Source organism: Xenopus laevis, chromosome 8S, assembly GCF_017654675.1.
Source record: "Xenopus laevis strain J_2021 chromosome 8S, Xenopus_laevis_v10.1, whole genome shotgun sequence".
NCBI classification, from domain to species: Eukaryota; Metazoa; Chordata; class Amphibia; order Anura; family Pipidae; genus Xenopus; species Xenopus laevis.
Window position 1 is genome coordinate 101,767,552 of NC_054386.1, and position 15,868 is coordinate 101,783,419.

Genomic DNA, 15,868 nt, shown 5'->3' on the forward strand with positions numbered 1-15,868 from the left:
AAGATTTCCATATTTCTCTTGAGACTTTATTTTCATGAAACTTTCACAAATAGGTGCAAATAAAACATACACCAGCCCCTGTCTGTAAACAGTAACTCACAGAGCCCTGAAATAAGTTAATAACAGCATTTTTCTGTACAACTGTACATATTTATATATATAAAAATTGTCCATTCTGAGAGAAGGTGAAAAAGATCTGCTCCCTCTTTAATAATTAGTATTAGACAAGTTCCCCTTTGAGACTGATTGGCACAGCCTTCTCCTCTCATTTAGTGCAAATGATACTCCCAGTGTAACTCGGCCATATATCTGCCCCTCATCACTATCAAGTAGAGTTCTCTTATCCAGACTATTATTACACTTGAAAAGATGCTCCAATTAATTATTAGCCCTTTATTGGAGTTCCACATCATTTCTCCTCTGAGCCCCCTCTGCTCTTGGTGGGACTTTATACACAGACTAATGGTTCTTCTCGAGGTCTCCGGTACCTGATGGGTCAGTTCAGTGCAGTTAAAAGATAATAGTCTGGATATTATGGACCCTTCGGTAGGCAGACAGAATAATGTTGTCCATTTTGATATGAAGGACCTCAGAGGGTCTCCTATATAGAGTAGAATGTCCCACCATGTACCACAACTGGTCCTCCTAGGACAAAGTTCCTCAATTCACCATGAACTTCTTCTCTGGCTGGACTACATTGGGTCACACCAGGTGCTGATGGCTTGATATTCCAACAGGTGAGAAAGCAGAGGGTGAGACCAATATCCCATCACTCTGTCCTTCTCCTGGTGAAGACGGCCGACATGCTCCGTACAATGCCCTTAATGCCGGTGTTTTTCTTAAGTGAGCTCCTGTTCTCTCTCACCGCCTCCAGCAGTTGGTGGAAGACCACCAGGGAGCCATGATAGGTCTCTGCTGCTGAGATCTCGAAGAAGCCACAGTCTGAAGATAGGGCAAGCATGCGTCCCTCTGCGCTGGTGATCTCTCGGTGGTGCTGGAGGTCTCTTTTGTTCCCCACAATGATGACTGGCACTGGGCCGTGCCGTTTCTTTATCTGTCGGATCCTCTGCAGTTGTTGCCTGACCACACTGAAGCTGTTGCGGTCGCAGATGCTGTAGACCAGGATGAAGCCGTCGGCCCAGCGGAGCTGATCTTCAGTGATGCAGTTCTGAGCGTTGGGGTTCTACAATGAGAGCAACTTGAATGATCAGACTGGTCTACTGCAGGGTTTAGCAGCATTTGGGATAACAATTATGGCCTCTTTAAGTAATGTGAGACTTAGTCTCCTAGGGCCCATCAGAGAACCAGACATCAAGGGCCCATCAGAGAACCAGACATCAAGGGCCCATCAGAGAACCAGACATCAAGGGCCCAATCTCACTCCAGACCCATGGGTATTGGCATACAGGGCAAATAACAGCATCTTGATCATTATGTGGGCAAAACATTCTTAATTAACCTCCAATAACCCTTCAATTAACTTCTGGTGCCTGTAATTCAGATTAATGGAGGTGCAATTTGGAGCATTAAGTCACCTGACCCACAGGCTATAATACGCTGGGGCAACTAATTCTGCAAACCACCCATTATAATCATAATATAATCATCACCTTATAATAAAAATTCTGGTGGTTGCTGTTATATATATGTTGCATATCCCTTTAAGGGGGGCAGGGCTTTTAACTCTTTCCCTGACACTTTTCTCACCCCACGGGGCCGTTTCATGCAAGTCATTTGGCATTGACGGAAACTCACCTGCGGACAGACAGAATCCCAGATGCCGAAAGACGTCTTTCTCCCATCGACGGTCACATTGTGAGTGTAAATGGACTCTGCAAATAAAGAGCGGAGGTGTCCGTTAGGTTTTTATGGAACTGACTCCTGGCAGAGGTGGTAAGGGCAGAGAATTAAAAACTAATCACTTCATCTGAATTCACATGAGACTGAAAACAGGGACAGGGCAGCAATAGTTTCTGCAGAACTACAACTCCCAGCCTTCATCCTGCAGCTGTTATAGGCATCATACATTATCAATTATTGTACAATGCACTATCCAATGGAATGGGAGGAAGCTGCTGAACTACAACTTGGAGCTGGCAAGGGATGCTGGGAATTGTAGTTAAACACTGAAAGGGTAGAAACAAGTTTAAGCAATAATATCTGGGAGGAAATGCATCAGATATGGCAAAACGGGACGTGTAGAAACTTACCGGTGCCAACGTACTCGCCAATGAACCTGCGGGTGAGGAAGCGGACGGTCAGAGCTGGGGAGGGAAAGAAAGGGCTAATTAGGATAATCACATTAATATCATTATACAATAAAGCTTCACTACAGCAATGAGGTTTAAATACTTCCTAGACAAAATTAATGCACCCTTGACAGAAGAGCTGACAATCTATATATCATAGGGCTGGCACTGGAGTCACTAGAACAGAAGTTCATCTCACCTGATTTCCCAACGTTCTCTGCCCCCAGCACCAGGACATTGGCTTCCACTTTAGGCTGCTGGTGGCCAGTCTCAGACATTGTGCTGCCAGGCTGGTGGCTAGTGCGGATTTGGACAACCATTTGTAATCCTGTGGCAAGTGAGCGACGGGGAGAAGGTTGTGAGCGAGCGGCAGAGCAAGTGATGAATCCAGCTCTGATGTGAGACGCCTGTGCTTATATAGGAGCTGGGGGCAGGCAGGGGTGTGGGGGACTGGCTCAGCAGCCAATCACAGGAGGGATCTGGTCTTTATAGAATTCTGTATCTCTGTCCCTGCAGAGAGTGTCTGATTCATGAGCAGCATGTCCCAGCAGGGAGCCCCCCTGTCCCCTTCTACAGCCGCTCACATACACACTGGCAGGGGCCCCTCTCATACCCAGCCATCAGAGGGAGACCCCTGTAATTATTATTAATAACAGCACCCATAGATTATAGAGCCAATTAAATATTCTACATAAACTGATAAACACTATGAGTATCAAAATTACAGGCTGAAAGACAAAAAAAATATTGGACTGCTGGGGGGTGCTGGGAGTTGTACTCCAATAGCAAGCTACAGTAAAGCATTACTTTTTTTTATTGCCACCGTCTTGCTCTACTGTCTCCATCTTGCCCTACTGACTCCATCTTGTCCTACTATCTCCATCTTGTCCTACTGACTTTATCTCCCCCTACTGTCTCCATCTTGTCCTACTGTCTCCATCTTGTCCTACTGTCTCCATCTTGCTCTACTGTCTCCATCTTGCTCTACTGTCTCCATCTTGTCCTACTGTCTCCATCTTGTCCTACTGTCTCCATCTTGCCCTACAGTCTCCATCTTACTCTACTGTCTCCATCTTGTCCTACTGTCTCCATCTTGCCCTACAGTCTCCATCTTGCTCTACTGTCTCCATCTTGTCCTACTGTCTCCATCTTGTCCTACTGTCTCCATCTTGCTCTACTGTCTCCATCTTGTCCTACTGTCTCCATCTTGTCCTACTGTCTCCATCTTGTCCTACTGTCTCCATCTTGTCCTACTGTCTCCATCTTGTCCTACTGTCTCCATCTTGTCCTACTGTCTCCATCTTGTGGCGGATATTCAGGACGGCCTTTATTATACAGTCAATCTCTTACATCAAAGGTCAGATGGGATCACAAACAAACTTTCGTTTCTGCTGGAAGATGGACCCCCCGCTGTGTAATTTCCCTTTCATCACGTTTACTTCCCTGCTGTATCAATTATATTCCAATTACCATCTCTGATGGGAGTCTGTGACAAGACAAGAGCTTGATATTTTTTATAAAGCAGATACAGAGATGGGAGTCCTGATCCTGGTACATATTGGCAGGGGCATGTTCTGCTATAAATCTTTATATCTGGGTAAGATTTGTTCAGATGCAGCCGGGCTCCCATGTATAGACCTACATATCACTGAGATACTATTTACTCCTAGAGTTTCTATAGCTCATCCCATGCACATGCCCCCCCCCCATTCTTATTTAATCTGATCAGCAGCAAACTTAAGAGCTTTCAGCAGAAACCCAGCGAGAGAAAAGAAGGAGCTCGTGCAGCAGTAATTGCTGGTAAATAGAAATACAGAGAGTTTTAGTTGCGCATTACAGGTGCAGGGCCAGACACTTCCATTCTTACTATATTCCGCCCTCTTGTGGCCAAAGCAAAGCATTATTGTACATGACTTAGCAATATTTGGAAATATCCATCAAGCTTATTGCAATCTGTTCCAATGCAAGAAGAAGAAACCTCTCACCGTATAATATAAATGGAAATGGACAATAAACTGATATATTCTCAGCCTACTGGGCTCCCAGTACTGGGCCTGATATTCAGACTACAAGCAAATCTTGTCCCTGTTATCATATTATTGCGTTTGTTCTGTGCCTTCCTTCATAACGTTCATGTTCTTAGTAGCACCCAATGAGCATAACGTTCATGTTCTTAGTAGCACCCAATGAGCATAACATTCATATTGTTAGTAGCACCCAATAGGGATGTAGCGAACGGCGGAAAAAATGTTCGCGAACATATTCGCGAACTTGCGACAAAACATGCGAATAGTTTGCGAACGTCGCGAACCCCATAGACTTCAATGGGAAGGCGAATTTTAAAAGCTAGAAAAGACATTTCTGGCCAGAAAAATGATTTTAAAGTTGTTTAAAGGGTGCAACGACCTGGACAGTGGCATGCCAGAGGGGGATCAAGGGCAAAAATGTATCTGAAAAATCCATTGTTGACACAGCGCTGCGTTTTGTGCTGTAAAGGGCAGAAATCACACTACGTCACTCAGGTGATGTTTCTGGACACGGAATGTGAAAAAGCTCACACAGCTAGGTGGCACTTGGTTAAAGACTGGGCAAACAATGCCTGCAAGGGCAACGTATACACAACAGCCGTTGGATACGGAATATATTATTGCTGTTTGAAAAACGTCACTTGGGTGGTGTTTCTGGAGACGGTATTATTATTGATATTTAGACAGCTAGGTGGCAGTTGTTTGAAGAACAGATGCAGATGAGAGATCAGCAGCAGGACAGACAGCTGCCCACAGCAGCTACATACAGAGCACTGCAGTAGAAGGTAGATTACTAGCCAGCAAAGCTAACTAACCTAAACTCACTGTCCCTCAAATCCCTGCAGAGTTCTGTCCCTACAATACAGAGCAGTATCAAGTAGATTACTAGCCAGCAAAGTTACTATCAACTGTCCCTCAAATCAGTGAAATCAGTAACAGCTCTCTCCCTACACTAGCTCTTCCAAGCACACACAGGCAGAATGAAAAAACGCTGCAGGGCTTCAGTTTATATATGGAAGGGGAGTGGTCCAGGGGGTGTGGGGGTGGTCCAGGAGGGAGAGCTTCCTGATTGGCTGCCATGTATCTGCTGGTCTGGGGTGAGAGGGCAAAAATAAGCGCCAGCTAAGGCGAACCCAAATTGGCGAACGTCGCGCGACGTTCGCGAACATTCGCCGAACGCGAATAGTCGATGTTCGCGCGAATTAGTTCGCGGGCGAACAGTCCGCGACATCCCTAGCACCCAATGAGCATAACATTCATATTGTTAGTAGCACCCAATGAGCATAACATTCATGTTCTTAGTAGCACCCAATGAGCATAACATTCATGTTCTTAGTAGCACCCAATGAGGTGAAATAGGCAGTGCAAGTAAAATGCAATGACACAAATGTCGGAAGTAGTTGAATTGACCACTTATAATGTTACTAAATAATTAGTAATGGACTGACTGTGGTGTTTCCCTCCTCTAATCTCATTGGCTCCCTCCTGTCTGCTGGGAGGAGCTACTTGTGAATAAAGCATCCGACCCTTCCTTGTACCTATCTAATGTATCAGCCTGTACCACTGATTCACTTCCCAGCTCTCCCTGTAACACCCCTTTCCCTCCTCTAATCTCATTGGCTCCCTCCTGTCTGCTGGGAGGAGCTACTTGTGAATAAAGCATCCGACCCTTCCTTGTACCTATCTAATGTATCAGCCTGTACCCCTGATTCACTTCCCAGCTCTCCCTGTAACACCCCTTTCCCTCCTCTAATCTCATTGGCTCCCTCCTGTCTGCTGGGAGGAGCTACTGGTGAATAAAGCATCCGACCCTTCCTTGTACCTATCTAATGTATCAGCCTGTACCCCTGATTCACTTCCCAGCTTCTCCCTGTAACACCGCTTTCCCTCCTCTAATCTCATTGGCTCCCTCCTGTCTGCTGGAGGAGCTACTGGTGAATAGAGCATCCGACCCTTCCTTGTACCTATCTAATGTATCAGCCTGTACCCTGATTCACTTCCCAGCTCTCCCTGTAACACCCCTTTCCTCCTCTAATCTCATTGGCTCCCTCCTGTCTGCTGGGAGGAGCTACTGGTGAATAAAGCATCCGACCCTTCCTTGTACCTATCTAATGTATCAGCCTGTACCACTGATTCACTTCCCAGCTCTCCCTGTAAACACCCCTTTCCCTCCTCTAATCTCATTGGCTCCCTCCTGTCTGCTGGGAGGAGCTACTGGTGAATAAAGCATCCGACCCTTCCTTGCACCTATCTAATGTATCAGCCTGTACCCCTGATTCACTTCCCAGCTCTCCCTGTAACACCCCTTTCCCTCCTCTAATCTCATTGGCTCCCTCCTGTCTGCTGGGAGGAGCTACTGGTGAATAAAGCATCCGACCCTTCCTTGTACCTATCTAATGTATCAGCCTGTACCACTGATTCACTTCCCAGCTCTCCCTGTAACACCCCTTTCCCTCCTCTAATCTCATTGGCTCCCTCCTGTCTGCTGGGAGGAGCTACTGGTGAATAAAGCATCCGACCCTTCCTTGTACCTATCTAATGTATCAGCCTGTACCACTGATTCACTTCCCAGCTCTCCCTGTAACACCCCTTTCCCTCCTCTAATCTCATTGGCTCCCTCCTGTCTGCTGGGAGGAGCTACTGGTGAATAAAGCATCCGACCCTTCCTTGTACCTATCTAATGTATCAGCCTGTACCCCTGATTCAGGGAGACAATTTCTAATCTTCACAGCTCTCACTGTAACAAACCCCTTCCCAATATTTAGATGAAGCGTCACAGCTCCATTATTATTATTTACTTGTACTTAACATATTGCGCATCGTTGAATGTTCCTCTATTGCCTAAAGCATCTGCTCCATGTCCCTGTATTACCTGAAGCGTCAGCTCCATGGCCCCGTATTTCCCTGTATTACCTGAAACATCAGCTCCAAGAACTCATACAAGAGCTACAAATCTGATTTAAATTTCTTTGTAATTCATGTTTTATTAAAATAAAAACAAATATGTACACATATATACAGATACTACATAACATTGTTTACACAAGGCTTTACACCAACGAAAACAAAACACAAATGTAAATGGCAAAAGTGCTTAGAAGAGGGGCCTGAGCAATAAGTTATACACGTCCCATTCATATCTGTTATCTTAGAGACAATAAAGCTCCAGCACAAAATTGTATTAAGGCACAGGGCCATGCACTGCCTCACACACACACACACACACACACAACAGCAACCTCATATCTCCTTGTATCACTTTTGTTTTCATGGGGGACCAGACCCTTCACGTTTGGTGATGTTATGCACAGATTTGGAGCTGGTGGGACACATTGGACACAAGTAAATCCCAGGTAATAAAATTATGAAATGAAGGTAAGTTAAGAAACTAAAGTTCCCAGAAAACTGAGGAGGTCCCAGTAGTCCCTCAGCAGACTACAGCATGGGAAACATAATAAATACAAGTTCAAATCCATAATTAGGCAGTCAGTTTCCTGGCAGATTCATTTTGCTGTATGTTGTAAGTGGGACCTCCGAGACGGGACATGGTTCCGGTGCAACAGGTTCATTCATCACAGACAAAACATCCTGGCCTCCATTAGAAGGACTGCCTAAAATGTTCTTCAACTGTATCCAGAAGAAATGCTGCTTGCTGGGCTCTGAAGGCCACTCAAGGTAGGTCTTCCTTCTTAGCATTTTCCTGAGCTTGTAAAACCTTTTTGGAAGGTCCTTCAGAGTGACGTTCTCCTTGACCACCAAGATGACGTCCTCAAATGAGTGGCCAATGGCCCTCTGGTGGGCAAAGTACAGTTCATAATTGCACCACTCGCTGTTGACGAAGTTGTGGGAGAGAACAAAGATGGTCTTGCGGCTGTTCTCAATGTTGTCAATGATGTTGTCAATGATCCATTTCCCCGGGAGGAAGTCTCTCTCGTGAATGCAGACTCGGTATGGGGGGCTACAGCTCTCCAGCCGATAAAGCAACTCCCCTCTCACCCAGTCGGCATCAGAATGGCTGTAGGAGACAAAGGCGTGATAAAGATATTCTCTGCCATAGTTGGCCTTTCTGGAACGGTATTTTGACTTGACAATATGGCACGTCATACGGAAGTACCAAGGTGCATCAAACCTCCAGCACAATATCATGCAGAATATGACCACCGCAGCCGTTGCTGACACCGTTATAGCCACCAGTAATCTCACGTCACACTCTACTGATCCAGGAGTGTAAGATTCCACTCTTGTGTCCCTAAGTTGCTGAGGGTGATAGCAATAGTAGGCTTGCGGCCAATCGGCAAGGGAGACCTTGCTATTCGATAGGATGTCTGAGAAGAAGGAATAAAGGTCACAGGTGCAATGGTAAGGATTATCTCCGGCAGTTAAGGTTCTGAGCTGGGGCAGGTTGTTAAAAGAGCCCTTATCAATAACACCAAAGATGTTGCCATCTAGAAACAGAACCTGAAGATGAGGATGTCTCCACTCGCTGGATATCAAGGTGAGTTTATTGTAGCTGAGATTCAATTTTTTTAGATTTGTGGCATTTTTGAAATAATCCATATTTAACGATTCAAGGTGCGAGAAAGACAGATCTAGGTAGTGAACTGACGTGGGCAAACAGGTAAACACCCCCACCGAAAGAATGTTGTACTTTAAAATAAGCGTTGTTATATTAGAAGTCCATCTGCAGTTTTCGTACTGAGAACCTAAGTAATTTGACGAAAGGTCAAGAGAGGACAACTTGGGCCAGTTGGCTGTCAACAAAGAAATTGGTTTAAGGTATTTGAGGTTGTTGTTTGCGGCTGTGAATTTTCGGAGTTTGGGTAATTCGCTGTATTTGCACAAGGGATTGTAAAGGTAGGAGCCCAGAAGAAGGTTGTTGGATATGTCCAGTGTCTCTACATTTTGCATCTGACTCCAGGCATCGCATTGCACAAAATTGAAGTTAACGTTGATGATGAAGAGGTTGCGCACCTTACCGAACCAAGTGAACGTCCGATCAAATGTCAAGATGTCAGGGTTCATTACGTCTTTGATGACCAGGTTTTTCAGAAAAAGTTTATCCATTTTGACATCAATTTTGCTACGATTCAGAGTATAATCAAAGTCAACGGAGAGGAGCAGGAGGTTTTGGATTCTAGATATCAGAATGCTTTCCAAGATCAGCTGCAAGAGTTTATCATTCACTTTCCCCCCATAAAAGACTAACTCTCTAATATTAATGTCTGGAAGGCCAAAGAAAAGGTTAGTGGATCCTGTGTAATAGGTATATTCAAATAAGTTCTCAAAAGTGAGCCTGTCCAATGATTTTCCTGCCAGGTCCTTTAGAATGAGTGGCAATGCTTTTGCGTTTTTATCAAGGGCAATATCCAATATTAAAATTTTAGTATTAAGGACTGAAAAAGCTCTTGACTGGTAAAGCTTAAGGCTAGATTTAGTCTTCAATGCAAATCTTTGGAGGCTAATGTTCTTTATCGGGACAAAGTCACCTTTCAGAACCTTGCTTACAAATGGGCCTCCAATGGATAATCTTTGTAGGTTCACCAAGGTTTTAAAAACTTTCCCAAGAGTAGAGTAGTTGTACAAATTGTTGGACAGATCAAGGGACTCCAATAGCACAAGAGGTTCAAGTAAGACTGAAGGCATTTCCATTAGGCTATTATTAGACAGGGTCAAGTTCCTCAGAAGAGTATTTGAGACAAAAGAGTTGTTTTCTATGGTGGAAATATTGTTGAAACTCACATTTAAGGCTCGTAAGTTGGTGTAAGAGGAAAAGTCATCAGCAGTGATTTGATAGAGCCAATTGCAGGACAGATTCAATTCCTCCAGGGTGATGGGAAGGTCCTTTGGGACTTCATTGAGATTCTGCCCCTGGCAATTTGCATATTTTTGCTCCTTGTCCACTTGGCATGGGTTCTGGCACCATTTCCCTGTTGCAAGGGCAAGAAGCACGAGACAATACCACACTAGCTCTCCATAGTGCAGAAACATTTCCATATCCTTTACATCTTCTGAACCTGAAAGAGACAACAAGAATCAGTTACTGCTATTGGCCTCGGCCTCCAAGGCTAAAGAATAAGTGAAATGCACATGGGTCCTTCCATCTGATCAACTGCCAAGGCAACATCAAGAGGAGGTCAAAGGTCATTTTGCTTTAAGGATGAGAAGTGAGGGTAACATTATGGGGTTACATTTGGAGACATAAGGGTTCTTGAAAGACATCCAGGTGGGGAAGACATCTACACAGCCCACCAACTGTGGTCTACACCCAAAAGTAGGCAAAGGTCATTGGAGACCAAGGATTGAATCTTCAAGGCAAGTGATGGGTGGTTTGATCGGGGATAGACCTTATTGTTATCTATAAGGATACGGTCAGGTATATGAAAACTCTTGTGAAAGAAGATGGAATCCTTAATCTCAGCCAGGGTGTTGGGGTAAGAAATAGCTCCTGGCTCAAAACTCTAAAAATTACTATTTCATCAGTACTGTTAGAAATCCCTTGTTATGGAGAGGTAATTTGGGGGAAATGTGGTAGGGAGAGGATTGCACCCAGCCATCCTTTGAGACCCCTTTTTCTGCGGGTGCTGGAGGGAGAGGGTTGAGTGGTAGCCTATGCAGATAGGGGGTACATGGCATTAGGGAAGGGAGGGCAAGGCTGTCTGTTCTCTGTGATGCCCGGAGATCATTACTGATAGAGACTGCTGGGACTCGGCTGTAACAGCAGCTCACATACTTTTATTATTCTGTAGATTCTGAGATTAGACATCAGCCCACTGATGATCACTGTACAGATTACTAAGGCTTCACTTTAAAAGCAATTTGGTTCTGCCGGGGGGATACACCTTATCTCCATTCTTGAGGGCCTGACACTCATCTTGCTCTGACACTTAACTTGGCTTCTCAACTCATTAGACTCTGGTTCAACGGCCGGGCCGACAGCTACTTTTGCCCTAAGCGAGGACACCCAACCTGCTGCCTACCCCCATTGGCTCCATTTCCATTACTGTGTTGCGTAGGGGCCACTAAATTATGGCAGCCTTGTGACAACTGCCTCATTGACCTCCCATCATCATCATCATTTATTTATATAGCGCTGTCAAGATACGCAGTGCTTACACATTTCCACATAGTACAGAAATTCTATGTATTTATCACTAATGAAGCCTTGCACCCTAGATATGTTCCTCCACTGCCTACCCCTAGTTCCAGCCCAGGGCCCCATCAGATAGGCAGAAATGTAAATAACAGAAATATCTAGTCTCACACTGACCATTTGCAAAGCTGTTTACACTAGCACTAATAGTTGCCCTACTGTTTTCATGCATATTGCTATGGACCATGGTGGATGTAGTTGTGCGATTGCACATCCCTTCCTTACACCCAAACAGGAGTAGTGAGCACACAACAACACCAGGGTCTGGCATTTAACCCCTCCTCAGGGCAGGTGAGCTTTGTCCCGTGCCATATTTACTCTTCGGTGCAAAGTGAGCATGGGCTGCACTACCCAATGGGTTAAGGGCTAAACTGCTCAGCATATATCAATCTAAGGGTGTCCCTATGCACTCCAGCCCTTGCACTCCAGCCCTTGCACATCCCCCTAATGTGTAACTGCCTCTCTGCTTCCTGCAACAGCCCGTCTCGCTTTATGGCAGGGATTTTAGCTATTACAAGAGTGTGGGGTGTCCCTAAAGCAATGTTATTATTATTTAAAGGCCCCTCGATACCCTTTGGCCTCAAACGTGACGAGAGTTCCCTGTGAGAGGTTTGTCGTTGTTTGTGTGACCTTTCCCCTTTGTTGCTGGAAGCCGTAAGTGTCTGTTTTTGGATCGGCTATTGTTGGCGGGGATTGTGGAAAAACAGTTTATTTCACAATGGCTCTAAATAAGAAAAGGAACAGGATTTAATGTCAGAACAGCATGTTGGGATATGGAGGTGATAAGCTTCCAGAGGAATACCAAGCAAACCAATTACAGAATGATAGGGGCCGATGTCCGATTGGGTCCCACAGAGGGTCTTCACTCAAGGGCTCACACCCCACTTTAGCCATTGACGACCCTATCACAGTCATAAGGCCCCACCCCCACTGTAAACCCCCCCACCCCAAATCTGCCCCACAATGTACCTGCTCTTTCTGCTGCTACTGTTCCCACCACCTCGCAGATCCCATATCTGGGGCAGGTAGGGGAGTTTTTACCCCAATAATAAATAAACAAAATGCCAAGGAATTTCTTTGCCTCTCACATGGGTATGTGTAGTGTTTATTCCTACTGCACTACTTTGAGAACTGTGACAACAGTGGGGAAACTGGAAATCGAATTATCTACTGTGCAAGGACCAGACGTGAAGTAGCTTCTATTTCCCCTTTAAACTTCGATTATTCTCTGATAACACCCATTTAATGCCTTTGCCTATCTAAGGATTTGAGGGGTGTAGTTCAACACCATCTTGGGGCTGCAGGACTCGGGAAGTAGCTGAAATTCAGGGTTTGGGTAGGATCTGGTGCACACTGGGAGTCATGGGTAAAGGCACATCAATCTCCACCACTTAACAATATGAGATCAGTAGCTTCTCTAGCACATTGCTCAACAAAAATAACTGGGTATAGGGACCCCAAGGTTTTCCAAATTAGGTAAACCGGGCAGGATTCTCTAAGATTGACACAGCAATTAACCAATCGCCGATTGCCATGCCATAGCCCTGCCCCCAAAACCACAGCCCACCCCTCCATGTCCAGGCCCCACCCCCTATGCATCACAGCCTGCCCCCTGCCCGGTCTCCACCAGTCTTTCTTCCCACTTCTTTGTTTACTTTGTGAAGCCTCAAGAGGATTGGCTAGGCTGGAGGAAGAAATTTCTGTAGCCTAGCCAATCCCCTAGTGACAAAACTGGCACTTGCACTTTAAAGGACCAGTAACATCAAATTTTAAAAAAAAAACAATTTAGTATACATTGAAAAAAAAAACCACCAAGACAAATGACACTTTAAAATCGCAAAGCTTTTATTAAGAAATAACTTACTGAATCTCCGCTTGCATTCCTCTTCAGAAAAGGCGATCCATTGTGCGATGCTCGATTACTTCTCCCTGGCTATCTCCTATAAGGACGGCAGGGAGGAGAAATTGATCACCGCACGATGGATCGTCACCCTGTTGCCTTTTCTGAAGAGGAGCGCAAGCAGAGTTTCAGTAAGTTATTTCTTAATAAAGTCAATTTTAAAATTTCATTTGTCTTAGTGTTTTTTTCGATCTATACGAACAAATTTTTTTAAAAAAAAAATGTTTTGATGTTACTGGTCCTTTAAAGTGCAAGTGTCAGTCCTGTCACTAGGGGATTGGCTAGGCTACAGGAAACTTCAAATCTCTTCCTCCAGCCTAGCCAATCCTCTTGAGGCTGTACAAGTAAACAAAGAAGTGTAACAAGGTAAAGCTTTTATTCTGTTTTTTTTCCCCTTCGCTTGATTCTTTGTTAGTTTGGGAAGGCTTAGTAGTGAGTGAGTGTAAAATTGATAATTCTATGCTATTCTAAGCACTTTTGCAATTTACATTCATTATTTATTTTTAATTCCAAGATATTAAGGGATACATGTACTGTTAATATGAATGAATTTTGTTACAACAGCGCCACCTACTGGTCAGTTTCCCACCAGTCTGACCAGCAAGTAGTCAAGGAAGTTGTCAGGAGAAAGAAAGAGGCTGATGTTCTTCTGCTTAGGAATAAAATTAGAAACCTTTCTCACATCTTTCCTAAGCAGAAGAACATCAGCCTCTTTCTTTCTCCTGACAACTTCCTTGACTACTTGGTGGTCAGACTGGTGGGAAACTGACCGGCAGGTGGCGCTGTTGGAACAAAATTAATTCATAGTAACAGTACATTTATTCCTTAATATCTTGGAATTAAATAAAAATAAATAATGAATGTACATTGCAAAAGTGCTTAGAATACCCCCCCTTATCAATTTTTCACTTATTTTAAAGGTTTACTTATCCTTTAATTAAAATCCACCCATGAGCACTTCTGTCCGGTGTCTGGCAGAGAATAGTGTAGGGAGCAGTGTTGGTGGTAGCCCTGGAGGCAAGTACAGGGCCCCATTGCAACTTCCAGTTGTTGGGTAGGAAAGTAATTCCTTTGTGTCTCCCACAGCCCTGCCATTGGCTGCCAAACACAGGTCTCGGCTCTGCAACCTGCGGCCGTTCATGTACAGAGCAAGACAGACATAAAGTGGACTGCACTCTTTTGGCCCCTTATAGATAATTAGTTGCTTTTGGCTCAGGCACATCCATGGGATTTAGGTTTATGGCACAAGGGGGACTTGTTCGCTCAATGTGACTTGGTCGCCCCCATGTGTCTTCACCCTCAAGAATGACAGTAGAACGTTAGTGGGCACAAATGGGGCATTTAGCTGCAAGGGTGCATTTTGTTAATGGGGTGACTCTTGGGCCCCCACCTGTACTAATGATGTAGGATCAGGCTAGTAGGGCAGTGAAATGTTTTATATATTGGGGTTATTCTTCCTACAAAAAGGGGTCCACACGCTGGTGGTGACTGTGTTTGGCCAGGTTTCATTTCACTGCAGACTGACCCCTACAGCAGCCCCTACGGCAGCTCGAGTTTAGAGTTTAATGCAAGGATACTGAAACATCAGCGCATAGAATGTAACCACAAGAGCTTACAATCAAGAGGTCAGATACCAGCAGTCTTACCTTGGTTCTGCTGTCTAAGGCCGACGATCCAGTCTGTTTATCCAAGTCTGGGCTCCATGGCTCCTGTTCCCCCACTGAAACCCAACTGATCACAGAGAGAGACAGAGAGAGATTCACTGCTGACTGTCTCGTGAGTGAGTCTTACCTGTTTCTATAATTGCCCCGAGGTGGGGCAGGGGGTGGGATGTTCTCCTCTAGGCGGTTGTGCCTTTTCTTAAAGGGACATTACACTGCTCACTTGTGCACTCACAAAACAATGGCCGGCGCTTTGTTGACTAATAACTTTAGCCCAAATAGCAAGGCATGTTTAAAGGGGAACCCTACCCAAATACTGTCGATAATAAATGAGACAGCAGCCAGACTGGCAGAGCCAGGAGAGTGACCCCGTCTTCTACCCCTTGACAGTTTTACCCACCATCCTTCTAAGGACACTTGCCTCTGCCCTGCTGCTATTTCTCTAATGGGTATTGTATCCAGCCAGCGCCCCCACCAATATAGCCAGGGGTTTACTGTTGCTTACCCAGGCCCTCCTGCAATGTATATAGCTGGGTGCTGGGCAACTATGGTCTCTGCTCCCCCCTATAGGTACAGACCCCTAAACTAATCATCCATTAAAGGGGTGGTTCACCTTTAAGTTAACTTTTAGTATATTATAGTATATTATAAATATATATATTATATATAACTTTTAGTATATGATAAAACTATACAAATGGCAACTTTTCAATTGGTCTTCACTATTTATTTTTAATAGTTTTTTTTCATTATTTGCCTTTTTCTTTTGACTTTTTCCAGCTTTCAAACAGGGGTCACTGACCCCATGTAAAAAAAAATGCTCTGTAAGGCTACAAATGTTTTGTTATAGCTACATTGTATTACTCATCTTTCTATTCAGG

At 44.7% G+C, this 15,868-nt stretch overlaps 2 protein-coding genes across 2 annotated transcripts; both read right to left on the reverse strand.

Moving 5' to 3' along the window:
- XB5824245.S (provisional ortholog of RERG like S homeolog) lies at window positions 1-3,169 on the reverse strand. Its single transcript, XM_018233557.2, has 4 exons — window positions 2,449-3,169; window positions 2,211-2,264; window positions 1,756-1,832; window positions 1-1,183 (listed from the first exon to the last, which is right to left on the reverse strand). The coding sequence occupies exons 1-4, from the start codon at window positions 2,567-2,569 to the stop codon at window positions 770-772; spliced, it is 666 nt and encodes a 221-aa protein (XP_018089046.1). The 5' UTR covers window positions 2,570-3,169; the 3' UTR covers window positions 1-769.
- A 4,065-nt stretch (window positions 3,170-7,234) lies between these two features.
- Window positions 7,235-15,129, reverse strand: LOC108700404 (toll-like receptor 2). The gene is made up of 2 exons (XM_018233556.2): window positions 14,973-15,129; window positions 7,235-10,290 (listed from the first exon to the last, which is right to left on the reverse strand). The coding sequence occupies exon 2, from the start codon at window positions 10,268-10,270 to the stop codon at window positions 7,763-7,765; it is 2,508 nt and encodes an 835-aa protein (XP_018089045.1). The 5' UTR covers window positions 10,271-10,290; window positions 14,973-15,129; the 3' UTR covers window positions 7,235-7,762.
- Between the last annotated feature and the right edge of the window lie 739 nt (window positions 15,130-15,868).

Coding starts and splice junctions, on each gene's coding strand:
- XB5824245.S (XM_018233557.2), bottom strand. CDS start 2,569: ATGGTTGTCCAAATCCGCACTAGCCACCAGCCTGGCAGCACAATGTCT. Junction 2,265..2,448: donor AGAGAACGTTGGGAAATCAG/GTGAGATGAACT, acceptor TTCCCTCCCCAG/CTCTGACCGTCCGCTTCCTC. Junction 1,833..2,210: donor TGGCGAGTACGTTGGCACCG/GTAAGTTTCTAC, acceptor CTTTATTTGCAG/AGTCCATTTACACTCACAAT.
- LOC108700404 (XM_018233556.2), bottom strand. CDS start 10,270: ATGGAAATGTTTCTGCACTATGGAGAGCTAGTGTGGTATTGTCTCGTG.